The 15,137-nt window shown below is 46.5% G+C and overlaps 1 protein-coding gene across 34 annotated transcripts in view; it reads left to right on the plus strand.

Moving 5' to 3' along the window:
• Positions 1 to 568: 568 nt before the first annotated feature.
• The window catches only part of KIF16B (kinesin family member 16B), a 276,847-nt gene continuing 262,278 nt past the window's right edge, over positions 569 to 15,137 (plus strand). For 15 of the 34 annotated variants that reach the window (XR_011430729.1, XR_011430727.1, XR_011430730.1 and 12 more), the window contains exon 1: positions 2,013 to 2,224. Coding sequence is in view for 14 of the 34 variants with exons in the window: in XM_014735025.3 (XP_014590511.1) it covers positions 2,178 to 2,224 (47 nt within the window). In the remaining 20 variants the exon portion in view is untranslated. Of the gene's footprint in view, positions 1,109 to 2,012; positions 2,225 to 2,298; positions 2,474 to 15,137 lie in introns of those variants that run through there. The other 19 variants (XR_011430732.1, XM_070247117.1, XM_023626088.2 and 16 more) reach the window with 10 other exon arrangements.

The following is a 15,137-nucleotide window of genomic DNA, read 5'->3' on the forward strand; positions in this document are numbered from 1 at the left end:
ACCAATAAAACTCTAGGCGCAGAAAATCGCTTTAGTGGCTAAAGTAGAACTCCTCCTACAAAGTTTGTTTAATTTGTTGTCTTTAGGAATTGGGAGGCGGACCAGTGGCTGAGCGGTTAAGTTCGTGCTCCACTTTGGTAACCTGGGCTTCTCCGTCGGGATCCTGGCACCGACCTACTCTCTGCTTATCAAACCATGCCACGGCAGCATCCCACATAGAAGAACTGGAATGACTTAAAGCTGGGATATACAACTATGTGCTGGGGCTTTGGGGAGAAAAAAAACGGAAGACTGGCAACAGATGTTACTCAGGGCCAATCTCTCCTCACCAAAAAGAAAAAAAAAATAAAGAATTGGGCTGGCTTTGCCGGGTGTGGGCCCCTGGGGTGTTCAGCGCTGAGGCCCGGGTCCCGGGCAAGCGGGCCAGGAGCCGGGGCAACAGGGGCTCCCCTCGTTGTCAGGCCACGCCCCCCCGGGCGCGCGGCGCGCGGTTTGTCCCCGCGCAGCTCCCATATAAGGCGGGCCCCGCCCCTGCCTGGGGCGGCGCCTCAACCCAGCCTGCCGTGCCGCGCATGCCCGGCCCGCTCCAAAATCTGGCGCTCCTCGTTTTTCCGCAGGCTGGTTGTCGATTGCGCAGCCAGCTACGCGCCAGCAAGCGGGGACAAACCCAGGGTTTTCAGGGTTCTAGAAACAAAAGGAATGCTGATTCCGGGCCAGCCGCGGGGCTCTAGGGAAGCTGGTGAAATAATGATTCCTTGTCTGAGTGGGTTACACGGTCGCAGCCGTCGTCTCCCTTAATGCGTTAACCATCTCCACGGAGTTGTTCCTGGTTTGCAGTAAGGCAGAAGCCTCAGAGGCGCCCAGTAACGCAGGCTGGAGGACTCCCAAAGCTAGTGGTGGGGTTGGGGCTCAAACCCAGGAGCCCAGCCTCCAACTTCTTGCAGCTCCACTACAGCTCGGCTTCCTGGAGGAGCAGCTCCTCCTACCCTGTCCTGCCCTCTTCGTTCGAACTGTGGGCGCTGCCAGCCAGCTCCCGGGTCCGCAGGGGCGGGGTCTGTGTGAAGGCAGAGCATCCCTTTGTGGCCCCATTAGGGCCATGGGGGCCAAGGTGGGTCTTGAGGGCGGGGCACCGTATGCAGTGGGCATGCCCGACCCCACCTGTCAGCTGTGGGACGCGGCGTAGGAAGGTGGGGTCCTGGGCTTGGTAGGGTGGGCTGTTTGGGCTGAGCGGCTCTGAGTGGGGCAGCAGGAGAAACGCAGAGCTGATGCCTTGGTTAATGTGGCCCACAGGTAACCCTGTAGCTCAGAGGTGGCCTCCTGGGTGTGTGATTGACTGACTGAATTGATTCTCCTGGGCCGGGGTTCCTTCTACCAGAGGCCCTAAGCCTTAAAGAGAGGGTCGTCCCCACCCCTAACTCCCTTATGATTAAAACTAAACTACTAAACTGTAACGTAAGTGCCAAAAAGTCCAATTCAAATCTGATTTCAGCCAGTATAGCCATTCTCGCCCGCATTTAAAACATCTAGTACCCTTTTATTTTTATTTCTCGCTTCTTCAGCCTTAGAGTGGTGGAGAATGCCCTAGCGGAGTTTCCCAATAACGAGCTGTGATAATCTTCTCTATGCCTCAGTTTCCTGCTCTGTAACTGCACGAGCTAACTTCTGCACGGTGGGGTAGAGCCAGGTCCTTGTTAAGGGTTGAAAAACCGTGTTTTTGGTAATCTGACCCTCAGGATTGTGGTCCTTGCTCCGGCCCTAAATTACTGCGATCCTTCCCTCTTCCTCCTCTTCCCGTTTTTCAGGGGATGAGGGTGGGTTCTAGCTTCTCGGAAATCACTCCGCCTGGGTCCTCTCCTGTGATTTCCAGGCCACTTCCTACATCGGGGATCTTTCTGATTTGGCGACCTCAGGCGGCGGCGCCCGGGCATCCCGCCCCGCCCCTCCGCCCCTCCGGGCCGCCGCCAAACCCCGGCGCACGGATCACGCGGGCCGGAGCCGCTCTGGGCATGCTCAGTGGCCCGGCAGGTGGGGCCGCCGCGGGACGCCAGGTCCGGCCGGGAGAGGAGGGGCCGGGGCGGAGAGGGAAGTGGGCGGGAGCGCCGCTGAGTCGCGAGAGTCGCCGGCGGCCCGGGTCGCCGGGCAGGTGGGAGCCCTCGCGGGCCGGGCCGGGATGAGCAATGGCATCGGTCAAGGTGGCCGTGAGGGTCCGGCCCATGAATCGCAGGTGAGTGGGGCCGCCTGCGCCCCCTCCCCCGCGGCACGCCCGCACCCGAAGGAAGTTGGTCTCCAGCTCTCCTCAGAGGCCAGCGTGGACTTAAATGTCACCCACCGGGTCCTGGCTGTGCCCCCTGGGGGCCTGGAGCACGTCATGCTTTGCTGTCCCTTTCACGCTGCCCTGGAGGGGACCCTCGGTGGAGAGTTAAGGAGACCAGAGAAGATTCGTAGAAACTCTTCCCCATCCCACTAACTTGAGGTTTGCTTGTCCCCCCTTTAAAAAGCGTCAAGGGATCACTTCCGTGAAGGCGTAAAATCCTTGGAAGGGGGGACGTGGGGGTGGTTGTCGGGGCACCACGAGCTGTGAGGCCAGCTTCCCTCGATTATGCCAACTCAGAAGTTCTGTGTTAACAATGTTACTTTTTAATCTCTTAGTAAGAGATGATTTCCACTCCTTGGATGTGAACCCAAAGTTTTGTGTGAACTGCTAAGTTTTAATCAGTAACTTAGCAGTTCTTAACTTCAGGTTAAAGGGCGGATGGGAAAACTTTTAACAAAGTTTTGACTCTGGGGGAAGAAAAACTCAAGGACGCTTAAGTACACGTGTTTGAAATATGCTGGTGTTAAGAGGGAGAGAGTTGTAAACACATTTAGAATTTAATCTTTTCATATGTTTCTACAAAGTAATGCTTTTCAGAATGGTTTGACTCTTCATTCACTGAAAAATACTCTGTGCTTCCTTTTCAATGACCTCTTTATAATGTTTAGAAAGATGCTTTAGAAGAGTTGGCTTAACTTTAAAGAATGAAGTAGACCTAAGTGGGATATGTCCTCAGAGTCTATGGGGGCAGTTCACACAAGGCTATTTGTGTGTGTGTGTGTGTGTGTTTTTTTTTGGGCAGGGAAAGATTCGCCCTGAGTTAACATCTGTTACCAATTTTCCTCTTCCTTTTTTTTTTGAGGAAGATTAGCCCTGAGCTAACATCTGCTGCCAATCCTCCTCTTTTTTTTTTTTTTTTTTTTTGCTGAGGAAGACTGGCCCTGAGCGAACATCCGTGCCCATCTTCCTTTACTTTATACGTGGGACACCTACCACAGCATGGCTTGCCAAGTGGTGCCATGTCCGCACCCGGGATCCGAACTGGTGAACCCTGGGCCACTGAAGCAGAACGTGCGAACTTAACTGCTGTGCCACCAGGGCGGCCCCCCTTCCTTTTTTTCTTTTTTCCTCAAAGCCCCAGTGCATAGAACTAGCTTGTATATCCTAGTTCTACATCCTTCTAGTTCTTCTAGTGAGCTGCTGCCACAGCATGGCTACTGACAGATGGGTGGTGTGGTTTTGTGAGGGGAAAACAAACTGGCAGCTGTGTTAACACGCTGAACTTTGATCACTTGGCTGTCAGGGCTGGCTCACCATTTGTTTTTATTGGCTTCTCAGTCAAGTTGCTGGACATTTGACTTAGCATATGGCCTTTCCACTTTCGTCATATGAGCTTGTGGAGGTCAGTGTTTTGGTAGTTCGGACAGCTGATTGGCGTATCGGAGATCATAAAATCAAGAGATTGCCAGAACCTTCTTTGACTCATCTGAATCTTTTTTTCTATTGGCAAGGAGGGAATCCTTATTCTAGTTTGTAACTATTGGAAACCAGTGCTTTTGTGACTTTTAAGTTATTTCTAAAGATTTTTAGGAAAGAAGTTTGACTTCCTTGTAAATTCTAAGAGAATATCTATGTCATACAAGACAAATAGACCCCAAGGTCATTCAGATCATTTAAACCGATTTTTCTTTATTCTGGATTTACATGGGTATAGGAATTCCTTTCCTTCTTTGGAGTAATAATGAGCAAATGCTGGATTGTATTGAGTAACTTTAGAAAGCATTTATTAAGGGCCTATGAGATGCATGGCATTGTGCTGGGTCCTATCTGGGGAACAAGGTAAATGGGGTCTGATGAGAGTTTCCTAGGATCCTCCTGTCTGGCGAGGGAGGGACTGCATGCTGGCAGGACTCCTGTCATCTCAGGCCTGGGGAGGGATACTGCAAGTGTGGTGCCTTGCCAGCATAGGCCTGGAGCCCGGGTAGATGGAGGGATGGCAGGAAACATGTCCAAAAGCCACATGCTTTGAGGAGATAGATGGCGTGATGACACTTGCGTTCTCAGCAGAGAACTCTGATGGTGGCATCATGATTAGGGCAAGAGGTAAGGAAGCCGCAGTCTGGGTCACAGGTGGAAATGGGAAGGCTGGATAGATACACTGAGACACTTCACTGGCACAGTTGACAGGATTTGGCAGCTCATTGGATGGGAAGGAGAAGAATGGGGAAGAACGTAGAGTCATTAATGGAGATTTGATGCTTAAGGAGGTAGAAGACGTTTGGGGAAGGTGGATGATGAGGTTGGTGTGTTCTGTCTTGGAGATGTAGAGTTACATGAGATGCAGCAAGTGTCAAGTACAAGCACAGTGTCCTGCACCGAGCAAGTGCTGCCCATGTGTTGTCCTGTTCATTTTCTGGAATGTGGGAAGAACATCTGTCTCTTTGCTGGTGTTCCGTAGACCTAAAACATGCGTTTAGTCCTCAGGTGATTTGAGGGTTGACGTTTGGAAATCTTTTGCACATAAATGTTAGTTTCAGAAGGAGAAAATCATGTTTTTATGTATAAAGCACTGATACACACGCACACACACACAGAGTAGATTAAAAAAAAAATAGAATGCTACAGTGAGAAGAAAAGGGAACCCCCAGGGGTTAGACACTGGGACATGCTTTTCTTTAGGATTCGAGGGAAAACGCTGGCTTGCAGCTGGTGGAAGAGAACCAGCACAGCAGATTGTCATGGCAGGGAAAGGAGAAGTGTCTCCTGAAGGAGGTGGTGATCGTTGGTGTCAAATGTTGCCAAGATGGTGCCCTGATGATGCAAGATGAGGTCCTTGGTTTTGGAGACATTCAAGGAGAGACAATGATCCAGAAGTTGGCATTGAAATGGAAAGATGTCTACAAATGGCCAACCAAAAATACTTGACCTAACTCATAAAGAAAGACATGCAAATAATAATAGCAGGCAGAAATCATTTTTCACCAGTGAGACGGTGAATATTAACTGAACAACAAGTGCTGGCGTAGGAGTGGTGATGGAATCATAAAAGGTCCAAACCTCTGAAACTTCCATACTGGGAAATTTGACAGGAGCTGTCAAGATTGGATGTTTAAAAAGCCTCTGATAGGGCAATTTCATTTCTAAGAATTTATTTTGTAGATTGTATTCCTACCTAGGAAGATGAATGTGTAAGGGTGTTTCTTGCATCATTGTTTGTAACAATAAAAAATCATAAATGGGGGCTGGCCCTGTGGCCCAGTGCTTAAGTTCGTGTGCTCCGCTTCAGTGGCCCAGGGTTTCGCCGATTCGGATCATGGGTGTGGACATGGCACCGCTCATCAAACCATGCTGAGGTGGTGTCCCACATAGCAGAGCCAGAAAGACTTACAACTGGAATATACAACTATGTACTAGGGGCTTTGGAGAGATGAAGGGAAAAAAGGAAGATTGGCACCAGATGTTAGCTCAGGGCAAAATCTTTAAAAAAAATGGAAAAGACCTTCATGTCGCCAACTTGATGGATAAATGTCTTTAAAAAAAAAAAGTCGTAAATGACCTAAATGTACAAAGATGGGGGATTTGTTAAATTATGGCCTATTCATTTAGTAGAATGCTGTGCAGCACTTATAAAAGAATGTGTTGATCTTGAAAGAGTTCCAAGATAGGGGATTAAGTGAGAAAAGCAAGATCTCTACACGTAGACATCCATACTATAGTAGAGGGGTGTGTGTGTGAAAAAATGTGTACATACACCCACGCAAGGCTGTATCTGTACAGAATGATTCATAGGAAGCCTAACAGTGGTAACTATAAGGAGGAGGACCGATGAATTGTTTTCTCTTTTTACTGTTTGAATTTTTGCTTTGCTCATGGATGGTTTTACAATTAATAATTAAAAACTTGTTTATGTAATTTGTAAGTTAACTAAAAAGTCATTGGCGTGGGAGAACGAATTTTTAGCTGGTTGTCTGGGAGGACTGAAGGACGTTGTTAAACTTTGTTCCAGTTTTATTGAGAGAGAATTGACATACAGCACTATATAAGTTAAGGTGTACAGCATAATGACTTGACTTACAGATATTGTGAAATGATTACAGTAAGTTTAGTTAACATCCATCATCTCATAGATACCAAAAAAACAGTTTTTTCCTTGTGATGAAAACCCTTAGAATTTCCTCTCTTGACGCCTTTCACATATACCATACAGCAGTGTTGAGGATAGTCATCATGTTGAACATTACATCCCCAGGACTTATTTATCTTATAACTGGAAGTTTGTATGTTTTCACCACCTTCATCCATTTCACCCATTCCCCACTCCCACCTCTGGTAACCACAAATCTGATCTCTGATTCATGAGTTTTTATTTGTTTTGTTTTTAGATTCCACATATATGTGAGATCATACAGTATTTGTCTTTCTCCATCTGACTTATTTCACTTAGCATAATGCCCTCAAAGTCCGTCTATGTGCTCGCAAATGGCAAGATTTTCTTCTTTTTTGTGGCTGAATAATATTCCATTGTATATATACATCACATCTTTATCATTCATCTGTTGACGGACACTTAGGTTGTTTCCAGGATTTGGTGTTGTAAATAGTGCTGCTGTGAATATGGGCGTGCAGATATAAAGGTTTTTTTTTAATGTTAGTTTTTAGAGTATAGGAGCTTTAGGCAAAGAGGAAGCAGCCAACAGAAAGGAAAGGCCTGGGGCAATTGGGAAGTGAGGATGGAGGTTGCAGCCAGGCTCTTAAAGGTTGGGGCAAGGTGGTGAGTTGCTGAGTTTCTGAGCTAGGAGCCTTTGCAGTAACCATTGCTTGCAAGAAACACCTAATGCTTAATTCAGGCCAAGATGTGATGAGTTTGTTTTTATTACCTTATGGCTTTTGGTTAATGTGGCAGAAGTAGTAGTTTCAAATTTGAAAGAGCCGTTTTGTCGCATCGCATGAGCCCCTGCCTTTACTGAGAGTTTGCTCTGTGCCAGGGGTACAAAAGGTGATCTTGGCAACAATCTTAGCACATACAGACTATTATTGTCATGCCATTTTAACAATTGGGTAGCATTGCCCAAAGTCAGTTTCTTAGGATAGTCACAGCTATGCTTTTTAAAATGAGTAAAATGTTAGCAGAAACTTAATTCGTTCATAATTTTTATGGGCAAAAGTTCAACATTTATGTATTGTCTGTATACCTTTTTCTTTGTGATTTCTCCCATTGTTCTTATGCCTAGTCTTTTTTACTGGTTTCATTTTTTTATAATTTTATAGGATATGTATCTTTTTTCACCTCTGAAGAGACAACAAATAATAATTTGGCAACTAATCTGTCCATTTCCTGTTGGTTTCACTTGCTTGTTTTTTCATGGAGACACTAGATGATTCTTCAGTGCTGTCCATCCTGTCCCATTGATCTGCCAGTGTTAACAGAGTCAAGGTCTGAGGGTTTCCAGTTTTGGCTCTTGTCGATACAAATAATCCATAATCAATCTATAAATCAAAGTTCGGGTTGAGTTTATTATGAGCTGAGTGTGAGGACTGTAGCCTCGGGAGGCTTTCTTCCCCAAGGAAGGAAGCATGTCCAGGAAATGGAGTGTACAGAGTGGTTATATACCCTCTTGGAGCAAAGAGCATACGTCACATATGACAGGAATATCTCTTTTACTACTGTCACGAGGTGCTTAGCTGGCACAGCAGGTCACTGGTCACAAAGTGAGCACAGCAGGTTAATAATTAATCCTTAGTGTCCAGGAAGAGATGCTTATTTTTAAGGAAATGCCAATATGGGGGGAAGCTATATCCCTATCTTTCAGGGCATCATTCTTATCTTTGGGACATTGTCAGTGTTTAAAGCAGATGTACAATGCATGCTCAACAGGCCACGTTTGGCCCTTCCAGAAAAACAAGGTCAGGCCGAATTAGTTTTAAACCAGATGGCTTCCTCATATACTCCAATATATCTTACTGCTTTTCATTTATTTATTATTGTCTTTTACAAGCGGGGGAAATTTGAGCAAGAAAGTTAAATTGTTCTAAGCCTCAGTTTTTGCAGCTGTAAAATGGTGATAATAATTGTACATACCTTATAAGTTGTGAGACAGGATCTTTTTTCAGTCTTCCTTTTTGGTGAGGAAGATTGGCCCTGAGCGAACATCTGTTGCCAGTCTTCCTCTATTTTGTATGTGGGTTGCTGCCACAGCATGGCTTGATGAGCTGTGTGTAGGTCCACACCTGGGATCTGGACCTGTGAACCCCAGGCTGCTGAAGTGGAGTGTGTGAACTTAACCACTATGCCACCAGGTCAGCCCCTTTTTTCAAATATTTTTAATTGTGACTCACAATGAAAAACACATTTTGAACTGAGGCTCTCTAGATATGTAAAAGATTCAGGAGGTGTTTCACTCTTGTATTTTCTCTTCTGTCCTATTTTATTCTATTCCGCTTCATTTTAAAAAGTGCTGTTTGCAGATCTACTAAATAGACTTGAAGATCCACTCGTGAGTTGTTGCAAATGAGATGTTAAAAAAGAAAATCCCCAATTTGGACATCTAATTGGCTTTATTCAGCAACTCATGAATCGGGCAGCATCCCACCTGGTAAACAGGAGTTCCTAGGGGCAGTAGAAAGTGGAAGGTTTTCATAGGGAGAAATTGGGTGGGACAGAAAAGTTATTAGCAAAAGAAAAGAAAGGATTGTTGGAGGCCAGGTTACCTTCCCTTAGGGGAGCCCGGGGTCCTATCCTGCAAGCCCTCACCAGGGCTGACCAGGGAAGTCCAGGCTGGTTGGCTTAAAATCCCGCCTGGGAGAGGCAGGAACCGCGCTTAGCTGGTTAGTGTTGCCGGGCTTAGCTACCTGCCTCCATCTGGGGCTTGTGTCTTTTCAGTGGATGTAAAGCGGGCGGGTGAAGCTCTCCACACAACGCCCGGCATGTAGTGAGGGCTCTGTAAAGACTGGATATTGTTACTGCTCTTGTTTTTACTACTTAGGATGGTAACTTTATTCAATAACAAGTATTTAAAAAATGTTTTACCAAAAGCGTGTACTACGTGCCGGCCTGGGGCCAGGTGGTGGCTTCAAAGTGTGCTTGCTCATCTTGCCGGGAGGGTGCACCCCATTCCTTCCAGTGTCTGACTGAACTGCCTCTTCCTGTCATGTCTATCAAGTTAAAAAGAGAAGGAAAAGAGCAAGAAAGCAGCAGTGGTATTTTGACATGGATTGATTTCTTTAAAGTGTACTGAAATCTTCCCATTTTAAGAGCAAAGTAGCGCCAGGGGAACTCGTTCCTGGTGCGTCTCTTGTGTTAAGGCTGGGAGGTGGGCCTGCCCCTCACCGGGCATCGTGCTCCTTTCTTTACCTTGGCAACTTTGTTTCCTCCTCCCACCAACTGACCGACTGAGGGCTTTTTATCCCCATTTTACAGAGGGGAGACTGAGACCCCTCAGACTATAATGGTGGGTTGGGCTGAGCTGGCTCCAGTTCCCTTCAGAGTCCTTTGTCTGGTGACTTGTTGCCTCGGGCTCGCTGGTGACAGAAGCCCTTGGCCTCAAGGGACTGCTGGTGTAGTGGCAGAGAGGGCGGGACACACAGCACGTAAAAATAACGATGGAATCTGTGTGCGGTTGAGATGGAGCGAGCCTCTGGGGGATTCCTGCGGCTAGGGGAAGAGGTCTCCAGGGCTTCCTTTGGTCTCTCAGATAAGAGGGTGGGGTGTGGATTGAGCCTGAAGGGGTGTTACCAGTAACCATTTAAAACGGATCTATTAAGTGCTTGACAATGCTCTTTGGAAGTTGGCATCTTACCCTGTTCTACAGATGAGGAGCAGGGCTCAGAGACTGAAACAGCCTGCCTGAGGTTGCACAGCTAGGTTATTGTGAACCCAAGTCTCTCTTAGTCTCATTTCTAAAGCCCCTCCGTTATACAGAAGACTTAGATGAGAGGAGGGCAGGGGATGGGTGGCAGGTAGGAAGGCGTACGGTAGTCAGGGATTTTAGATCAACTGAAGCTTTTTGTGAGAATTAGTTGAGGGCTAGGTAGGCAGGGTGTTGCGAGGACTTTGTCAAGCTTGAGAGTTTGGGCTTTTATTCTAGAGTGCTGCTTTGGCCAGTGTGGTAGCTGTTGGCCGCATTTGGCTATTTAAATTAACATTAAATAGAATTTAGAATTTAGTTACTCAGTCACATTTCAGATGCTCGATAGCCACACATTGAACGGTGCAGATCCAGAACACGTCCATCCTTGTGGAGACTTCTGTTGGGCTGTAAGGCTGAAGGGGTTTGAACCACAGCTCGGGCTTTGAATCCTAGCTTCGTGCCTTGGCACCTGCTGAGCTGCTCTGTGCTCCAGTTCCTTCATCTGTAAATGGGGATCTTCTCAGGGCCCAGCTCTGTGGGCCCAGGTGGTGGCTGACTGAGTTAACACTTGCCAACAGTAAGGGCTCTATAAATGTGGTCTGTGTTGTTCAGCACTGGGAGCTACTGGTGGTTTTAGAACAAGGTTGTCATTTGCCGCTTACTGTTTTCAGGAGTTTCATCTGACAGTAGTGCAGGGAAATAATACCAGCACCAGCACCAATGAACATTTATTACCGTTTGCCCAGTGCTGTGCTAAGTGCTTTTTATGCATTCTGATCCCATTGGCTTTCCTACCACACTGTAATGCAGGAGCCCGGGCCCAAGATGTCTGAGTGGGCAGAGGCCAGTGTCGGAAGACTGTAAAGAGAACTGAATTTGACCCGGGACGATGTGATTCTGGACCAGGTTGGAGTTGTAATAGGAGAGGGCACAGTGATAGGAAAGGATAAAACTTACAAACAGAAACCTGAAGCAGCTTTCACTGTATTTTCTGATTGTGAAAATAATGTCCTGGCTCATAAAAAAATGTGTGCCATGCAGAAAAGTGTACCACAGAAATCAGATCACACATCGCTCATAATTCCATGGTCCAGAGATAACTACTTGTAGACTTTTGGCGCATTTGAATCCAGTCCTTTTTTCTCCGTTTGTGTGCAACGTAAGGTAATATATACCCTGTTTTATATCCTGTTGTTTTGCTTTTGAAGAGACATTCTGAAGCCCAATCAGCAGGACGAAGGTGAAGAGTCAAAGATGCCTGAGTGGTTTGGGGCCGAATTAAGTGGAAGAATACCTTTCCCAGAGTCAGGATGCTGGGGATGAGCTGGGTGGGCTGGAGGGGCCTGGTGGTCAGTTGGGGTGGCTCAGGGCGCAGCTGCGGGTCCAGTGGTAGGAACTCGGGCGAGTCCCCAGCTGTGCAGATGCACATTTGGAGGTGGGTCGCTGTGCAGGTGGTTGTGGGTATGGTGGAAGTGCATGTCGTCTCTGAGGAAGGCCATAGTAAAGGAGGAGGGGCAGAACCGCATGACCTGGTTATGACACAGCTCTTCAGGCGGCTGGCTGAGTGACCTGGGCAAGTTGATTTTACTCTGTAAGGCTCAGTTTCTTTCTTGTAGAACAGTGATTCTCCAAGTGTACTCCAGAGGTAGCTGGGGATCACTGAGACTTTTAGGGGATTTGCAAAGTCAGGACTGTTTTTACAGTAATACTACTAAGATGTTATTTGCCTTTTTTACCCTCATCTCTCATGAGAGTACAGTGGAGTTTTCTAGAAGCTACACGATGTATGATGATAATGTGAGTCTGTGTGCTGTGCATCCTGTGTTTTAAAAATTTCTCAATTTTAATTTCTAATATGGTAACTATAATTAGATATATCTACATTAATAAAAGCTCTTTGGGCTCCTCAGTAATTTTTTTTTTTTTTTTTTGCTGAGGAAGATTCACCCTGAGCTAACATCTGTTGCCAATCTTCCTCTTTTTTGTTGTTGAGGAAGATTAGCCCTGAGCTAATATCTCTGCCAGTCTTTCTCCACTTTATGTGTGAGGCACTGCCACAGCATGGTTGACGAGTGGTCTAGGTCTGTGCCCTGGATCCAAACCGGCAAACCCAGGCCACCAAAGCAGAGCATACTGAACTTAATCACTACACCACAGGGCTGGCCCCCTCAGTAATTTTTAAGAGTGTAAAAGGGTCCTGAAGCTACAACATTTGAGAACTGCTGCTGTAAAATAATACTGCGCAAGTTGTTGAGGGGATCCGATGAGAGAGTCTGTGCAGCGGGTTCGGCACACTTCCGGGCCCGTAATAACCTTTTGGTGAGTCAAAGCTGCTGTTGTTTCTTATCATCACCGTTGTTACTGGCAGCCACACTTGAGGAGGCAGGAGTGAAGGGCCAAGCAAAGAGAGAACGGGAGAAAAGCAGGAGAGTGGAAAATCAGGAACGACAGGGCGACAGGGCGGGAGAGAGAGAGGGGTGCCTGCCTCAGGGGCGGCGCAGGCCGAGGCCAGGGCCCAGCCGGCCAGTGAGACGATAGGCTCGGCTCTGGAGCGAGCTGTGTTAGTTGAGGTTGGGAGCCCGTGTCATGGGGCAGGAGGCTGGGGGATGAGGGCATGGAGGTGGCACCTGTTGCCTGCCCTTCCAGGTAATGGAGGGATTGAAGGAAGGAGAGAACTAATCCGTGTTCGCCTGTGCAGAGTTTGGCTCCTATAATAACATCTTTCCAAACTCCTGTACTTGTGTGATGTGCGCAGGTCCTGGCCCTCTCCTGAGCATTGCAAGCCTGGACTCGGCAGAGGAGAGGGGTGTGTGTGTGTGTCTCTTTTTGTTTTAAAGGAGAAGAAAAGAAAGCAGACAGGGAGTTAGGGAGTTGGAGAAAGAAGGCTGCTGGGGCGGGGGAGGGAAGTGGGATGGCTAGAAAGATCAGGCAGCTTTCTGCGGGGAGTGGGGACCTGTGGCTTCAGGCGAGATCCCCTGGGGAGGGCTGCGCTGTTCCTGACTCTGGAGTGTGGGCCATGTGGAGATTTTTTCCTTTGTTTTGGTGGGCTTGACAAGTGACCTGAAGCCAGTGACTGAGGATGTTTTTTCATGTGCAAAATTTAAAGGTATCTTAATATGTATGATGTACTTATATAAGATGTGAGTCCTGGTGTTTAAAAAAAGACTCTTCAGTGACATAGAGTATTTAGTAAACATAATTTGGTATTAAACTTTTGCCACTTTATTTTAGGTGAAAGAGAGAGAGTGTGTGTGTCCTTCTGTCTGTCTGTCCATCAGAGAGAGGTTATTTAGAAACGTCCAGTTGTGCAATACATAGCTCTGTGGTCTGAAGCTGATTTATTTTACATATCCTTATTTCATGATTAGTTTTCTAAATTGTTTCAATAGCTTTTGCTGCTTTTGTGGGTTCCGTAATTAGAATGCAGTCTTGCTAATGTTTATTTTGTGAAAGAAGATACATTATAGTTACACCTGCCACCTGAGGGAAGATGTGGCGGTGCCTCAGTGCCCAGGACCCAGAGCCTGTGTTGACTTGGGTGGCTTGGGCAGTCTTCTGTCAGCTCCACTTACAGAGAAAGTCAAGGGAGAACTCCTTCGTGGGAAGGGGTCCTTGTTCTTGGGATTCAGCCCACCGATTTCCCCTCAGCCACAGAGTGGGTGGCTGCCAGCAGGGCCTGGGAGCTTTCCTTTGCTCTCACCCCTCAGCTGAGCATTTGGGTTCGCTGCTCCATCCAGGTCCAGATGCATTCATTATTCATTGTTACTGCCCAACAGAGGGGAAATAGCTGTTTCTGTGATCAGCAATCTACTCACAGACACTTTGAGCAAATTTGAATGGGATATGTAGAATTTAAAATAAGTGGAGAAAGTGCTTTCACTGTAATGGTGTTAAATAATTTTTGTCATCAATCACTATTTCTAGCCACTCATTCACTTACTAAGAATTCTGCTAAATCTTACGCTACCATTATCTAATTTACTTCTTAACAACAATTCTGTACGACGGAATACTGTTAGCTCTGCTTTATAGATGAGGGAGCTGGGAGTCAGAGAAGGATCAGGTGCTGCCTCAGATATCACTTCTTCAGAGAAGCCTTTATTACGTTACTCTGGTTTTCTAGTTTCGTAGCGTTTACCATTATCTGAGTTTGTGTGTGTGTGTATATATGTGCATGTGTGTGTGCATATGAATGTATTTTTGTTTGTTTGTTTGTTTGTTCTCTCTCTCCTTCTTGCATGTGAACTCTGTGAGAGGCAGTAACCTTGTCAGTCGTGTTCATGGCTATTTCTCCAGGGCCGAGAACAGTACCTGGCAGAGAGGGGTACTCAAAATATTTGTTGCATTAACAACTGCCACTTCCCTCCCTCTTGGTCTTTCAGTTTGTGGATGCTTGTGAGGAATTAGGAATCTGTAGCCCAGCATGTGTACGATGTCTCATGTTGCTTCTCATGAGCAGGAAGAGAGAATCTTGATGATCCTCCTATTGGGTGTTTAGGAGGAAGGGAGCGGAGGAAGAGAGCTGAGAGAGAGCCTGGGTAAAGAGTGACAGCTTCAGCACTTCCCCTGTGTGTTAAATTAGCTGTACGCAGATTACACATCAAATACATATTGTATTTATCTCTTATGGTTAGAGAATTGGAGGCATAACTCTCTTACTGTTTAAATGATACATAGTTTATGGAACAAAACATCTTGTTCCTTTTTTCAGAAAAAGTTTTTTTTACCTTTTTATTTTAAAATAATTTTAGACTTATAGGAAAGGTCCTATATATGCTTCATCCACCTTCTGCTAATATTAACGTCTTATGTAACCATCGTACAGTTATCAGAACCAAGAAATTAACATTGGTACAATGCTATTAACTAGACTATAGTTTTCCCACTAAGGTCCTTTTTCTGTTCCAGGATCCAATGCAGGATCCCACATTGCATTTAGCTGCCACGTCTTCTTAATCTCTTTTGCGCTGTGACAG

Source organism: Equus caballus, chromosome 22 (genome assembly GCF_041296265.1).
Source record: "Equus caballus isolate H_3958 breed thoroughbred chromosome 22, TB-T2T, whole genome shotgun sequence".
Classification (NCBI taxonomy): domain Eukaryota; kingdom Metazoa; phylum Chordata; class Mammalia; order Perissodactyla; family Equidae; genus Equus; species Equus caballus.